At 42.5% G+C, this 16,453-nt stretch overlaps 1 protein-coding gene across 1 annotated transcript in view; it reads right to left on the bottom strand.

Moving 5' to 3' along the window:
- Nucleotides 1–16,453, bottom strand: part of LOC111964473 (rho guanine nucleotide exchange factor 28-like) — a 103,135-nt gene that overhangs the window by 45,622 nt on the left and 41,060 nt on the right. Inside the window, exons 10-14 of the mRNA XM_070443539.1 lie at nt 5,409–5,518; nt 4,972–5,255; nt 3,435–3,606; nt 3,103–3,226; nt 423–509 (exon numbers count right to left, since the gene is read on the bottom strand). Of these exons, the coding sequence (XP_070299640.1) occupies nt 423–509; nt 3,103–3,226; nt 3,435–3,606; nt 4,972–5,255; nt 5,409–5,518 (777 nt within the window). The remainder of the gene's footprint in view (nt 1–422; nt 510–3,102; nt 3,227–3,434; nt 3,607–4,971; nt 5,256–5,408; nt 5,519–16,453) is intronic.

Below are 16,453 nucleotides of genomic sequence, written 5' to 3'. Positions count from 1 at the left end.
AAATTAATTCCACAAATGAACCTGTTCATTGAAATGCATTCCAGGTGACTACCTCATGAAGTTGGTTGACAGAATGCCAAGAGTGTGAAAAGCTGTCGTCAAGGCAAAGGGTGGCTACTTTGAAGAACCTCAAATCTAAAATATATTTTGATTTGTTTAACACGTCTTTGGTTACTACATGATTCCATGTGTTATTTCATAGTTTTGATGTCTTCACTATTATTCTACAATGTAGAAAATAGTTTTTTTAATTTTTTTAAACAACGTTGAATGAGTAGGTGTGTCCAAACTATTGACTGGTACTGTGCATACATACGCACCTGCACGTCGGACGCACACACAGTAGCCACATGTCTGCCATGCCTAGTTTTAGCACAGAGCGAGTGGTGGAGGATAGATGATCTAAGGTAAGCTGTACTTACTAGCAGGGTGGAGTAGAGACATAGATTTAGACAGAGAGAGGGCCTGAAGGCGACACCGCCCGTGGCTCACACTGTGGAACACGCCATCTACAGGGTAGAGTGGACATAGCACTCACTAGGCCACTCAAAGGAACAGAGGGAGGAAAAGACGTGACCAGAGCCATGTAGGGGGAGAATCTCAACTGCATTTCCTTAATTCCTTGCGACCTCTCTTCTCGACTCCTTCTCAAAACCCATTGGATGAGAAGGTCAAAGGTCCCTCGTTAGTTACATGTTAGCTATAAACAGTATTGACTATCTACTGGTGGCTACAGTTAGTTAGTGACGACACAGAGAGCAGGATAATCCAACAACAGACAGTAGGCCTACTGCTTCCTGTACCAGACAAACTCCCATGACAAACCAAATAAGTGAAGAGAGAGAGACTAGCTCAGATAAGATCAATCCAGGGCCTGTGTCCACAAAGCGTAGTAGGAGTGCTGATCTAGGATGATCAGTTTTGCCTTTTAGATCACAATYAATAAGATTATAKGGACAGATCCTAGATCAGCACTCCTACTCTCAGACACTTTGTGGATACGYGCCCWWGTCATATAYTAGCAAGGCTCAAGCCACGCCRACCTGAGAATACAGCTCTGTTCAGCTTTCAATTGGCTGTGTTTGGAGAAGTGGATAACCAATTGTCAATGAACTGTCACTTCACAGACTGTTTTCGAAATAGAAACTGACAATATTCATACAGTTACCTGTGCAAATCACATTTTCTCTTGGACTTTCCTAATCGGGGAAAAGTGTGAAACGATGTCTCAAAAGGACAGGGGTATCGTCGGGAATCATAGACATTGGACTAAAAGGTTTTGGCCCACGTGTTTATCGAAGTTGATATATCGATGGGGATTAAACGCACTGACACGGCAACTACGTGAACAGAGAGAAGAGAAAATGGTCTACTTACAGTAAGTGTTTCCCTTCGTGGGATAGAAAATGTAGATGTTGGATTAGATGATAATGTAAACAAAGTCGCCACTCAGAAAAGAAAGCAGACAGACAAATCCACATACCTAAATCAGGATTGTGTCGAGGCACAGATCTGGGGAAGGGTACCGAAACATTTCTGCAGCTTTGAAGGTCCCCAAGAACACAGTGGCCCCCATCATTCTTAAATGGAAGAAGTTAGGAACCACCYAGACTCTTCCTAGCCGCCTGGCCAAATTGAGCAATCAAGGGGGAAGGGCCTTGGTCAGGGAGGTGACCAAGGATCCGATTGTCACTCTGACAGAGCTCTAGAGTTCCTCTTTGGAGATGGAAGAACCTTCCAGAAGGACAACCATCTCTGCAGCACTCCACCAATCAGGCCTTTATGGTAAAAGGCACATGACAGCCCGCTTGGAGTTTGCCYAAAGGCACCTAAAGACTCTCAGACCAAGAGAAACAAGATTCTCTGGTCTGATGTCACCAAGATTGAACTCTTTGGCCTGAATGCCAAGCATCACATCTGGAGGAAACCTGGCACAATCCCTACGGTGAAGCATGGTGGTGGCAGCATCGTGCTGTGGGGATGTTTTTCAGCGGCAGGGAGTGGGAGACTAGTGAGGATTGAGGAAAAGATGAACGGAGCAAAGTACAGAGAGATCCTTGACTGGGGCGACGGTTCACAAGAAAACGACCCCAAGCACACAGCCAAGACAACGCTGGATTGGCTTCAGGACAAGTCTCTGAATGTCCTTGAGTGGCCCAGCCAGAGGCTGAACTTGAACCCGATCGAACATTTCTGGAGAGACCTGCAAATAGCTGTGCAGCAATGCTCCCCATCCAACCTGACAGAGCTTGAGAGGATCTGCAGAGAAGAATGGGAGAAACTCCCCAAATACAGGTGTGCCAAGCTTGTAGCATCATACCCAAGATGATTCGATGAGGTAATCAATGCAAAAGGTGCTTCAACAAAGTACTYAGTAAAGGGTCTGAATACTTATGTAAATGTGATACTTCAGTTGTTTTTTTTAAATAAATTAGCTAATATTTCTAAAAACTGTTTTGCTTTGTCATTATGGGGTATTGTATGTAGATTGATGAGGGAAAAAACAATGCAATACATTTTAGAATAAGGCTGTAACGTAACACAATGTGGAAAAAGTCAAGGGGTCTGAATATTTTCCTGAAGGCACTGTATATTTGACATTCAATTGAATACCTGAAGTCACACCAAAATGCCTGGATTGCATAGATTTTGTCTTTCTCATTATACAATTTTTTATGTGCTATAATTCAATCATWATTTTTCTATAAAAAAAGAGTTGAGTGTCTTAGGCCATTATGCAGCTGTAACATTTATCAGAACTGTATTTGTGACCTTTTATCCATTTTGAAGACCGTTACTACACATAGAAGGACAGGACCAAACATACAAAGACGAACAAGGCATTGGAAGTGACGGGACTATCAATATCATCATGTTCTCAGAAAACCCTGCCACCTTTATTCCAATCYAAGTAATAACCCACTGGGCACAGACGTCAATTCAACATCTATTCCTGGTTGGTTTAATGTAATTTTATTGATATGACGTGGAAACAACATTGATTCAACCATTGTGTGCCTAGTGGGAAAATTCTCTGGAAGTGTTTCTCAATAGGGGGGGTGGGGGGGGTTAATAACTGTAAAAGGTCCCACGGACACTAACCAGGGCTGAGGTCAGATGTCGCAGGCTGGGCCGAGGTGTCACGGGAGAAGCGGGAGGGCAGCAGGCTGATCTTGGGGGAGGAGTAGGAGTAGGAGCGGTGTCTGATCTTCTGGTCGCCCATATCCTGGAAAAATACAACACAACACAAACACTGAGGTCAACACAACGATGATACATTTTAGATGTACAGTCGGCCCTAATATATTGGTCCTTACAACCTCCTTTGGAGTGGAACAGTCAGTAGATTGTCAAAGGAGGAGGAGAGAAACTATGACATTTCTTTATGCGAGTCTCTATTTGTGAGGGTGGACAAGAAAGCTTCTGCCTGGTACCTTTGTGGGGGTGGGGTCACCGGCCGAGGAGGCAGAGTGTGTGCGTGTGCAGGTGAGGTCTGGGGAGGCGTCGTCCCCGCTGCTGCGAGGGTCAAAGGTAAGAGGAGAGAAGGGAGACTTCTCCAGAACCCCCTCCTCCTCACTGTCAATCACTAGAGCTACCAGACTGGTGCTGTCAGGGAGAGAGAGAGAGAGGAGGGAACGTCAACATAAAGGCTCATCTGAACGCACTGGTGGTCCTCTGAACATGGCGCTTGCAACGCCAGGATAGTGGGTTCGATTCCCAGGACCACCCATACGTAAAATCTGTACACGCATGACTAAGTCGCTTTGGATAAAAGTGTCTGCTAAATTGCATATATTATATTATTACTACAGCCTTCTCATATCCATACTCTAAGTGCTGAAACCAACAGCTGGCGCAAGGTAAAAGTAAATTAATTGGCTTCAGCACATACAGTATGGGATTGCACATACAGTATTAAGAATGCATTTCTTAGCTGTCATTTCTTAGCAAAGTAGCTATTCCTCAAAAAGGTTCTTGGAAATTTTCTTGTGCTATTTCTTATGTTTTTCTTTAAGCAAAAAGTTAAGAAATTAGATTATTGAAAATAAAGTTATTGGAAATGTTCTTAATTCCAAGATAGATAAACCCTCGTCTTAAACTCAGGGCAGTGAGATAAAGCTCATGAAAGCAATTGAACATGTTTAATTCATTCAAACTTAATCTGAATGTTTCAGTATTGATTATTTTAAACCCAAGAACATGTTTTAGAACAGTAATCTCAGTACAAAATATGCTAACATGATGCCATTGCTAGCTAGACAGCTAACTAAATTGGTTGCCTAACAACAAACATCTCAAGATATTTGAAGAGTTCATAAGAAGATCATTCAATCTTAAGATATTGTTGAGGAATTGCTCTTACGAACTTCTTTTTTTTTTCTTAAGAAGCTTCTTCAATTTTTGTGTAAGAAGTGTTTTGTGAATCCGGCGCCTGGAGAATAAACCCTTCTCCTCACAGCTGCCCATGTCCCTTAATGATGATGATGTGGTTGTTACTGACAATGAGCACATGGCTGAGCCCTTTAATCACCACTTCATCAGGATTCCTATTTGACTTAGCCATGTCTCCTTGCCCGGCCAAGATTTCCTCATCTCCCACCCCTTCTAATGCGACTAGCCCCAATGCTCCTCCCTCTTTTTCCCCTGCCCCGCTACAAAGTTTCTCCCTGCAGGCGGTCACTGAGTCTGAAGTGCTAAAGAATCTCCTTAAACTTGACCCCAAAAATCCATCTGGGTCAGATGGTTTAGACCCTTTCCTCTTTAAGGTTGCTGCCCCTATCATAGTTTCGGGCCCTCTGAGGGTTTATACGTTGAGAATACCTGGCTTTGGAGAGCATGTTTGCGATACGGGAGCTGGCCATATCCCACATGTGAGATATCGAAACAAATAATTTGAAAGAGAACTTCTCTCGATCTAAAAAGAAACCCAATGGCTTGAGTAACAGGGGGTTGCATGAATGAGCTTGATACCTGAGGTTAGGTGACTCCAGAGGTGGGCTCCCTCTCTGATTGGTTAGGTATGAGTGGGAAAGGCTGTTCACTCGGGCGAGGGCTCGGTCAGCAGGGGAGGACAAGGGAGAAGAAGAATAAGAGACGAAGGGGGACTGTTGCTCCTCTAGTCCGAAGGGAGGAGGGGTGACGGTGGCCTGTTGGAGGAGGACCTCTGAGTCCACTGTGTCCCACACCCTGCTGTCAGTCACAGAGCTGTCCCTCGTTATCCCGGCAACACTAACCTTGGCCTTGAGGTCATCCACCTGTGTGTGAGTGAGTGAGTGAGTGAGTGAGTGAGTGAGTGAGTGAGTGAGTGAGTGAGTGAGTGAGTGAGAGAGCAACAGATAAATAGATCAATAAAGTATTTGCTCAAATACCACATCATCAATCGCGTGAGTTATGGTAAGGTGGTCTACCTCTGTGGAGAGCTGACTCCTGCCATTGATCATGGAGGCTGATTTGTCTGCCACAGCAGAGTGGGAGGACTGTCTCTGGGTTCGTCTGGGGTGGGCCGTCTGGGACTTCACTGGAGAAAACAACACAACAAGAGACACGCTCTGAATGATAAATGTTGCTAAATTACATATTGACTGCTACTGCTTTCTTGGCCAGGTCTCCCTTGCAAAAGAGACTCTGTGTCTCAATGGGCTTTTCCTGGTTAAACAAAAGTTTAATAAAAAGAGAAAAAAAAGAAAAATGAGACTAACTACAGCCAAGAGTGTGGGGTGAGAGCCATCAGTCAAACAGGGGGCCAAGACCACCACAAAATAATGAGTGCTATGTAAGAACACAACATAATGGTAAAAATATGCTAATTGATGTTTATCAAAACACAGCAAAGATGAATGTCTGTTCCAATCAATCACAATCATCAAAAGAACATTCCATTAGCCAATACCAGTTGAGAGGAGAATAGCATAATGGGCCTTTATGACAATGGAATGCTAAAAAAAACATCAATTTCTGTTGACTTGGTAGTTCTAGAATACATGATGGAAAAGATTCCTTCCTATTCTCCATATATCAGCTGCTTGGTTGCACTTACAGAAGAAACATGTGAATGTCACATGTGAACACGTGATCTTGTGTGATCTCATGTGATCACATGTGATTTAATGTTAAGTTAATGTGATAACATGTGAAGCTACATGTGATAATTTAAAATTACACGTGATAACACGTAAGCACGTTGAGTACATGATCTCGTGAAATTAATGTAAAAAATAAATAAAATGACAACATGGGGATTTAACATGAAACTACACATGACAACATGTGGATTTAACATGAAACTACACATGACAACATGTGAGCAAATGAAAACACGATCTCATGTTAAATATTTATTTGTATTTGTACAGCTAAATGCAGGTGTTAATGTTAACAGGACAGTATGCTGCTGTATACTGATTACTTGGGATTCAGCCTCACAGCCTCTTGGTTGCTAAGCTACCTGAAGTTCCTGCTGCGCCACCAGGTCTGTGGACATAACGGCCATTGGCAAGAACACATTTCTGTACTTTGCCGAAAGTTGCAGTAAAAATAAAGTAAATATAACAACTTGAAGGTGTTATTTCCATTAAATGACAGTATGCTGCTGTATTCTAATTTGAATTAGTGTAAGGAATCTTGTATAATTTCATACTGTGACCACACTTGGGACTCGGCCTTAAACAGGATTTGAACTAATAATCTCTTGGTCGCTAGCAACCTGAAATGTCCTACAAGAGTGCAATGACACCACCAGATCTGCGAGCGTGAAAGAGATATGGCCATAGACTTATTGGCAAGAATACATTTCTGCACTTTGCTAAAAGCTGCCCAGAATAAAGTAAATAATTGTCAAATAATCACAACCAACATAACGTCAATGTAAAACTAGCAGTGCCCAAGGACACTTGACGTAGAGTTCATTCTTTGAGGATTTGAACTTGCAACCTCTTGGTTACTTATTCATTCTATATAAAAAAAAAACAATGATTAGGGTACCACGTTGTTACCTGGGGTACAAAATGGTTAGGGTACCACGTTGTTACCTGGGGTACATAATGGTTAGGGTACCACATTGTTACCTGGGGTACAAAATGGTTAGGGTACCACGTTGTTACCTGGGGTACATAATGGTTAGGGTACCACATTGTTACCTGGGGTACAAAAAGGTCAACGGTACAGTTCCTTCCGAAAGTATTCATACCCCTTGACTTATTCCACAGCTGTGAGTCTTTCTGGGTAAGTCTCTAAGAACTTTGCCTACCTGGATTGTACAAAATGTGCAATTTATTCTTTAAAAAATTCTTCAAGCTCTGTCAAGTTGTACTGGTTGACCTCATTAGCATATTTGGTGCCATGATGAAATAATAGTATTTATGCCAAACGTCAGTGGAAGTGCTGTAGAAGTTTAAGTGTTTGATGGTTATTCCGATGCAAGTAGAGCGCACCTCCTTTGACACTGTCTGTTCGGCAAATGCGGTAAGAGAATGTGTCAGTAATGAGCTTCACTGTGAAGAGGTTATTGTGCATTTCCCAGTAAATTAATGGCAACTGGTTCCCAGAAGTTGTGGTGAATTTGTCATTTCTTAACTGGAAACTAAAAGTCACAAAACTTACTGGAAGAATGTTGCCAGTAACCTACAGGACACGTGCTGCCACTAGCAACCTTGCCAATATCTTACCGTGGCTTCACTGACTCTTCTGTTGACAGCAAACACATCACTCGCTGACAGGCAGAATACTATAACAGGGTCAGCCTATCAGCAGATTGCAGGCATGGCTAATTCTAGGCATGGCTTTCAGCTTGCTCTTTTTGGTGTCCCATAAGAGTGAATGTCATCCCAGTTAATGTTCTATGTTCCTAAACATTAAGCTMATATGGTGCATTCGGAAAGTATTCAGACCCTTTCCCTTTTTCCACATTTTGTTACGTTTCAGCCTTATTCTAAAATGTATTCAATTATACATTTTTTCAATAATTACGACAATGCCAAAAAAAAATTAGACATTTTTGCAAATGTATAAAAAATATAAAACAGAAATACGTTATTTACATACAGACCCTTTGCTATGAGACGCAAAATTGAGCTCAGGTACATACTGTTTCCATTAATCATACTTGAGATGTTTCTACAACTTGTTTGGAGTCCACCTGTGTTAAATTCAGTTGATTGGACATGATTTGGAAAGGCACACACCTGTCTATATAAAGGTCCCACAGTTGACAGTGCATGTCAGTTCAAAAACCAATACATGACGTTGAAGGTAATGTCCYTAGAGCTCCGAGACAGGATTGTGTCAAGGCAAAGATCTGGGGAAGGGTACCGAAACATTTCTGCAGCATTGAAGGTCCCCAAGAKCACAGTGGCCTCCATCATTCTTAAATGGAASAAGTTTGGAACCACCAAGACTKTTTCTAGAGCTGGCCGCCCGGCCAAACTGAGCAATCGGGGGAGAAGGGCCTTGCTCAGGGAGGTATTCCTCTGTGGAGATCAGAGAACCTTCCAGAAGAACAACCGACTCTGCAGCACTCCACCAATCAGGCCTTTATGGTAGAGTGGTCAGACGGAAGCCACTCCTCAGTAAAAGGCACGTGACAGCCCATTTGGAGTTTGCACAAAGGCACATAAAAGACTCTCAGAACATGAGAAACAAGATTCTCTGGTCTGATGAAACCAAGATCGAACTCTTTGGCCTGAATGCCAAGCGTCACGTCTGGATGAAAGCTGGCACCATCCCTACTGTGAAGCATGGTGGTGGCAGCATCATGCTSTYGGGAWSTTTMTCAGCGGCAGGGACTGGGAGACTASTCAGGATCGAGAGAAAGATGAACGGAGCAAAGTACAYAGAGATCCTTGATGAAAACCTGCTCCAGAGCACTCAGGACCTCAGATTGGGGCGAAGGTTCACCTTCCAACAGGACAACGACCCTAAGCACACAGCCAAGACAACGCAGGAYTGGCTTRGGGACAAATCTCTGAATGTCCTTGAGTGGCTCAGCCAGAGCCCGGACTTGAAAATCTCTGGAGAGACCTGAAAATAGCTGTTTAGCGACGCTCCCCATCCAACCTGATAGAGATTGAGAGGATCTGCAGAGAAGAATTCGAGGAACTCCCCAAATAGAGGTGTGCCAAGCTTGTAGCGTCATACCTAAGAAGACTGGAGGCTGTAATCACTGCCAAAGGTGATTCAACAAAGTACTGAGTAAAGGGTCTGAATACTTATGTAAATGTAATATTTCAGTTTTTTATAAAATGTTCAAACATTTATAAAAACCTGTTTTCGRTTCGTCATTATGGGGTATTGTGTGTAGATTGCTGAGAAAAAAAATCATATTTAATCCATTTTAGAATACGGCTATAATGTAACAAAATGTGGAAAAAGTCAAGGGGTCTGAATACTTTCCGAAGGCACTGTATATAAATAAATATCTGGTGTGTATAAACAGCGTCACTAAAATACAATGTACAGTAGTACAGATATTAGAATAAGCTACATACTGTTTTCCGGGCATCGAAGACGTGGATGTCGATTATGGTAGCCCCCTGCACCTCTCTGATTCAGAGGTGTTGGGTTAAATGCGAAAAACACATTTCAGTTGAAGGCATTCAGTTGTACAACTGACTAGGTATCCCACTTTCCTTTTTACAATATTTAAATACACAGTGTGAAACGGGAGTGACCAGTGGTTCAATGTCTCTATAACATGGAACAGCAGTGTTGGCTGTGAGTGCGTTTGTTCGTGAGTATGAGGTGTGTGTGTGTATGATAGCTTGTGTGTGAGTTTTGTGGTAGTGAGTGTGCATCACCTGGTAGATGGCTAATGATGGCTGTTCAACAGTCTGATGGCCTGGTAACATGAGCTGTTTTTTAGTTTACTCGGTCTGGGCTTGAACAGTCCGTGGCTCGGGTGAATGAGGTCCTTGATGATCTTATTGGCCTTCCTTTGACACTGGGTGCTGTAGATGTGTAGGTGTCCTGGAGGGCAGGTAGTGTGCCCCTGGTGATGCATGGCGCAGACTGCACCAACCTTTGGAGAGCCCGGAGGTTGCGGATGGTGCATTTGCCGTACCAGGCGGTGATACACCCCGTCAGGATGCCCTCAATGGTGCATCTGCAGAAGTTCGTGAAGGTCTTAGGGGCCAAGCCAAATTTCTTCAGCCTCCTGAGGTTGAAGAGGCATGGTTGCCTCTTCACACGGTCTGTGTGAATGGACCATTTCAGGTGGTCAGTGATGTGCACGCKAAGGAACTTGAAGATTTTCAACCTCTCCACTGCGGCCCTGTCTATGTGAATGGGGGCGTGCTCTCTCTGCTGRCTCCTATAGTCCACGATCAGCTCCATTTTGTTTTCAGCTCCATTTTGTTATTTTCTACAAGCGTCTCCCGGCATTATACCTGAAGCGAAAATTGACATTGGCTGCACAGATCTGCATTAAGAGAAATCCCATGCAGGCTTGTTTACAAGTTAGAACACTGAAATGTGATATGTAATCTAAACRTCGATAAGGCTGATGAAAATATATTTTTTTAAATAAATGAGGATTTCTAATTTAAGTGTCATTATTTTATATAGCCTATACTTTCTCGTTCTGAACTTCTAACGCGAGTAGGATGGGTGTGGCTTCGTGACAATGACAAAGCGAGCAGTAGTTCAACAATTTGACAGTTCTAACGCAGGTCCACCTGCGACTCTGCCAAAACACCAGCTATGCGGGTGTCGGCTATCACGTGTTTAGGCTTAATCTGATTGAATATAGGCCTTAATGTCAAGTGTCCCTGAGCAATGCTACTTTTTAGTTGGAGTTGTCAAATTTTCGCACAATTACTGACATGAWTCCAGGCAACRTTTAGCAAAGTGCYTAAATGTATTCWTGTCAATAAATATGTGGCCGATCTSTGTCARYGCCACAGACCTGGTGGCGAAGTAGGAAKTTCAYGTTYRTGTCATCTAAGAGGTTGTGAGTTCAATTCCCAGGTGTGGTAGCATCCCAAGTGTGCTAATCAATGTTGAGTTCAATTCCATTTAAGTTCAAGTCAATTCAGAAAGTAAACCCAATTCCTAAATGTCCAGGAATGGAAATAATTGAATTAGAATTGGAATTTCTYTGTACTTCCTGAATATAGTTTGCTGTTGTGTATTTAATGAGAAAATATAGTTCAGCTGTAGAAATACATTAAAAGTTATTTGCACAGTAGCAGGTAACTTACTACAAAAATTAAAGGACTTTTATTTAACAGTTTGTGCCATAAGCACATCTATAGTATCCTATTAGTTTAAATGCAAATGCAAGTGAGGCATGCCAAGTTAACTTTGTATGGCTGGGGGCAGTATTGAGTAGCTTGGATGAATAAGGTGCCCAGAGTAAACTGCCTGCTGCTCAGTCCCAGAAGCTAAGATATGCATATTATTAGTGGATTTGGATAGAAAACACTCTGAAGTTTCCAAAACTGTTTGAATGATATCTGTGAGTATAACAGAACTCATATGGCAGGCAAAAACCTGAGAAAAAAATCAAACCAGAAAGTGGGAAATCTGAGGTTTCTAGGTTTGCCTATCCAATATACAGTGTCTTTGGGGTCATATTGTACTTCCTAAGGCTTCCACTAGATGTCAACAGTCTTTAGAACCTTGTTTGATGCTTCTACTGTGAAGAATGAGGGAAGGAAAGCTCTTTGAGTCAGGTGTCTGGCATGAGTTGATCATGCTCTCCATAGCCGATGTGAGAAAGACCTTTTGAACAGGTCAATATTCACAAAGCCGTGGGGTCAGACGGATTACCAGGACGTGTTCTGAAAGCATGCGCAGACAAACTGGCAAGTGTCTTCACTGACATTTTCAACTTCTCCCTGACCGAGTCCAAAACATTTTAAAAACAGACCACCATAGTCCCCGTGCCCACCTGGACAAAAGGAACACCTATGTGAGAATGCTGTTCATTGACTACAGCTCAGGGTTCAACAACATAGTGCCCACAAAGCTCATCAATAAGCTAAGGACCCTGGGACTAAACACCTCCCTCTGCAACTGGATCCTGGACTTCCTGACGGGCCGCCCTCAAGTGGTAAGGGTAGGAAACAACACGTATGCCACGCTGATCCTTAACACTGGGGCCCCTCAAGGGTGCGTGCTCTGTCCCCTCCTGTACTCCCTGTTCACCCCTGACTGCATTGCCAAGCACGACTCCAACACCATCATTAAGTTTGCTGATGATACAACAGTGGTAGGCCTGATCACGACAACGATGAGACAGCCTACAGGGAGGAGATCAGAGGCCTGGTGCCAGGACAACAACCTCTCCCTCAATATGAGCAAGACAAAGGAGCTGATCATGGAAAAGGAGGGCCGAACAGGCCTCCATTAACATAGACAGGGCTGAAGTYGAACGTGTCGAGAGTTTCAAGTTTCTTGGTGTCCACATCAACAACAAACTGTCATGGTCCAAACACACCAAGACAGTCGAAGAGGGCACGACAATACCTTTTCCCCCTTAGGAGACTGAAAAGTTTTGGCATGGGTCTTCAGATCCTCAAAAAGTTCTACAGCTGCACCATCGAGAGCATCCGGACTGGTTGCATCACCGTCTGGTATGGCAACTGCTAAACTATACCCCCGCACATTGACTCGGTACCGGTACCCCCTATATATTGTTATGTAATTATTTTATATTTTTTTTACTTTAGTTTATTTTGTAAATATTTTCTTAACTCTATTTCTTGAACTGCATCGTTTGTTAAGGGCTTGTATAGTAAGTAAGCATTTCACCTGTTGTATTCGGCGCATTTGACAAATAAAATTTGATTTGACTTATTACTGTAGAAACGTACCATAAATGACTTAACACAAAATTAACAGCAATGGCTAWCAGTGTAGTTTCATGTTATCACATTTTGAACCACGTGATTTCAAATTTCACATGTGAAATCATGTGAAAACCTTTGTTTTTGGAAAACTTCACATATGAAATCATGTGAAAACATGCAGCTTTGGGACACTACACATGACGTCACATGTGAAAACATGTGTTTTTGGAACACTTTACATGTGACATTTCACATGTGCAATTCCAAAAAGTGCAATTCCACATGGTATCACTGTTCAGCTAAAATATGACCCCACCTGGGATTTGAACTCACATCCTCTGGATTTGAGGTAAACTGATCTTTCTGCTGTGCCACAAAGTCAAAGTCTGTAGTGTTTCACTAAAKATGAATTACCTATAATACATCTCTGCATTGCTATTTTAGTTATCAGTTATTCTGACTATTCTCTCATCATTGATTTAATTGAATTTTTCAGCAATTTGAGGGTTTTCTGTATAGTCTAATGTTGGTGGGGTATATTATTCTGTTTTAATGTTACTCCTGAATCACTATGATACATATCATCGATTTTATTGATTTTATTTTTAACAAAGCTGAGATTTACCTTGAAGTCCATAGTGTAGGAATTAGGGCTGACCCAGTTTAGTCGACTGGTCTGTCAAAAATAATATCATTTTATAACAAATGAGCTTTCTCCCTCGTCGGATAGCGGTCGCTGTACATCAGTGCACTGTTGAATTCGCGCCCTTACCTAGAGGTTAGAGCGTTGGGCCAGTAACCGAAAGGTTGCTGGATCAAATCCCCGAGCTGACAAGGTAAAAATATGTCGTTCTGCCCCTGAACAAGGCAGTTAACCCACTGTTCCCAGGTAGGCCGTCATTGTAAGTAAGAATTTGTTCTTAACGGACTTGCCTAGTAAAATAAAGGTTAAATAAATTGTAAAAAAGTATAAACCATGTTGCTATAGGTATAATAGCAATGTTAACCAGCATATTGGTGTTGAAAACAATGTGCAGGAGCCAGCAGCAGAGTGAGGAGACGAGCCGTTGCATTAAATGTCTAAAAAAAGTGACCTCGTACAACGATGTGTACTACTCCCTTCACGGAACAGCGCAAACTGGCMCTAACCAGAATAGAAAGAGGAGTGGGAGACCCTGGTGCACAACTGAGCAAGAGGACAAGTACATTAGAGTGTCTAGTTTGAGAAACAGACGCTTCACAAGTCCTAAACTGGCAGCTTCATTAAATAGTACCCGCAAAACACCAGTCTCAACGTCAACAGTGAAGAGGCAACTCCGGGATGCTGGCCTTCTAGGCAGAGTTGCAAACAAAAAGACATATCGCAGACTGGCCAATAAAAATAAAAGATTAAGATGGGCAAAATAACACAGAAACTGGACAGAGGAACTCTGCCTAGAAGGCCAGCACCCCGGAGTTACACATTGGATGCTTTTACTTGCATTGCATTCCTTACTGACAACAGAGAACACCTGCGAGCATCAACATCTGCTCTCTCACCTTCTCACTTACACACTAACTGTCTTAACTACGAGAGAGAGAGGATAAACCACTTCTCCAATATTTTTGGCCCTATAACAAAGATCAAACAGCAAAAACAMATACATGATAAAATGAAAATCTTAGAATCAACTGTTAAAGACTACCAGAAGCCATTGGATTCTCCAATTACATTGAATGAACTACAGGACAAAATACAAACCCCTCCAACCCGAAAAGTCCTGTGGTGTTGATGGTATCCTAAATTAAATAATAAAATATACAGACCACAAATTCCAATTGGCTATACTTTAACATCATCCTCAGCTCTGGCATCTTCTCCAATATTTGGAACCAAAGACTGATCACCCCAATCCACAAAAGTGGAGACAAATTTGAGCCAAATAACTACCATGGCATATGCATCAACAGCAACCTTAGGAAAATCCTCTGCATTGTCATTAACAGCAGACTCGTACATTTCCTCAGGGAGAACAATGTACTGAACAAATGTCAAATTGGCTTTTTACCAAATTACTGTATGACAAAGAAACAAAACAAAGTCAAAGTCTTCTCATGCTTTGTTGATTTAAAAAAAAAGCTTTTGACTCAATTTGGCATGAGGGTCTACTATACAAATTGACGGAAAGTGGTGTTGGGGGAAATGCATACAACAAGTGTGAGGTTAAAATTGGCAAAAAACACACATTTCTTTCCAAAGGGCCGTGGGGTGAGACAGGGATGCAGCTTAAGCTCCACCGTCAACATATATATCAACGAATTGGTGAGGGCACTAGAACAGTCTGCAGTACCCGGCCTCACCCTACTAGAATCTGAAGTCAAATGTCTACCGATGATCTGGTGCTTCTGTCCCCAACCAAGGAGGGCCTACAGCAGCACCTAGATCTTCTGCACAGATTCTGTCAGACCTGGGCCTTGACAGTAAACCTCAGTAAGACAAAAAAGAATGGTGTTCCAAAAAAGGTCCAGTTGCCAGGACTACAAATACAAATTCCATCTACACACCGTTGCCCTAGAGCACACAAAAAAACGAAATGGCCTAAACATCAGCGCCACAGATAACTTCCACAAAGCTGTGAAGGATCTGAGAGACAAGGCAAGAAGGTCTTCAATGCCATCAAAAGGAACATAAAATTTGACATACTAATTAGGATCTGGCTAAAAATACTTGAATCAGTTATTGAACCCATGGTCCTTTATGGTTGAGAGGTCTGGGGTCCGCTCACCAACCAATAATTCACTAAATGGGAGAAACACCAAACAGACTCTGCATGCAGAATTCTGGAAATAATATCCTCAGTGTACAACATAAAACACCAAATAATGCATGCAGAGCAGAATTAATCCAATACCCGCTAATTATCAAAATCCCGAAAAGAGACGTTAAATTCTACAACCACCTAAAAGGAAGCGATTCCCAAACTTTCATAACAAAGCCTGATGGAGAGATGAACCTGGAGAAYAGTCCCTTAAGCAAGCTGGTCCTGGGGCTCTGTTCACAAACACACCCCACAGAGCCCTAGGACAGCAACACAATTAGACCCAACCAAATCATGAGAAATAAAGATAATTACTTGACACATTGGAAATATTTAACAAAAAAACAGAGCAAACTAGAATGCTATTTGGTCCTAAACAGAGAGTACACAGTGGCAGAATACCTGACCACTGTGACTAACCCAAAATGAAGGAAAGCTTTGACTATGTACAGACTCTGTGAGCATAGCTTTGCTATTGAGAAAGGCTGCCGTAGGCAGACCTGGCTCTCAAGAGAAGACATGGCTCCCGAGTGYCGTAGCGGTCTAAGGCACTGCATCTAAGTGCTAGAGGCGTCACTACAGACACCCTAGTTTGAATCCAGGCTGTATCACATCCGGCCGTGATTGGGAGTCCCACAGGGCGGCGCACAATTGGCCCAGGGTTGTCCGGGTCTGGCCGGTGTAGGCAGTCATTGTTAATAAGAATTTGTTCTTAACTGACTTGCCTAGTAAAACAAAGGTTCAATAACATAATATTAACACAAAAATGTGCACACTACCCAGAAAATGAGTTGGAAACTGAGCTGCACTTCCTAACCTCCTTCCAAATGTATGACCATATTAGAAACACATATTTCCCTCAGAATACAC

Source organism: Salvelinus sp. IW2-2015, linkage group LG5 (assembly GCF_002910315.2).
Source record: "Salvelinus sp. IW2-2015 linkage group LG5, ASM291031v2, whole genome shotgun sequence".
NCBI lineage: Eukaryota > Metazoa > Chordata > Actinopteri > Salmoniformes > Salmonidae > Salvelinus > Salvelinus sp. IW2-2015.
Note: the sequence above shows the minus strand (reverse complement) of the source record. Positions and strands in the feature narration are given on the sequence as shown.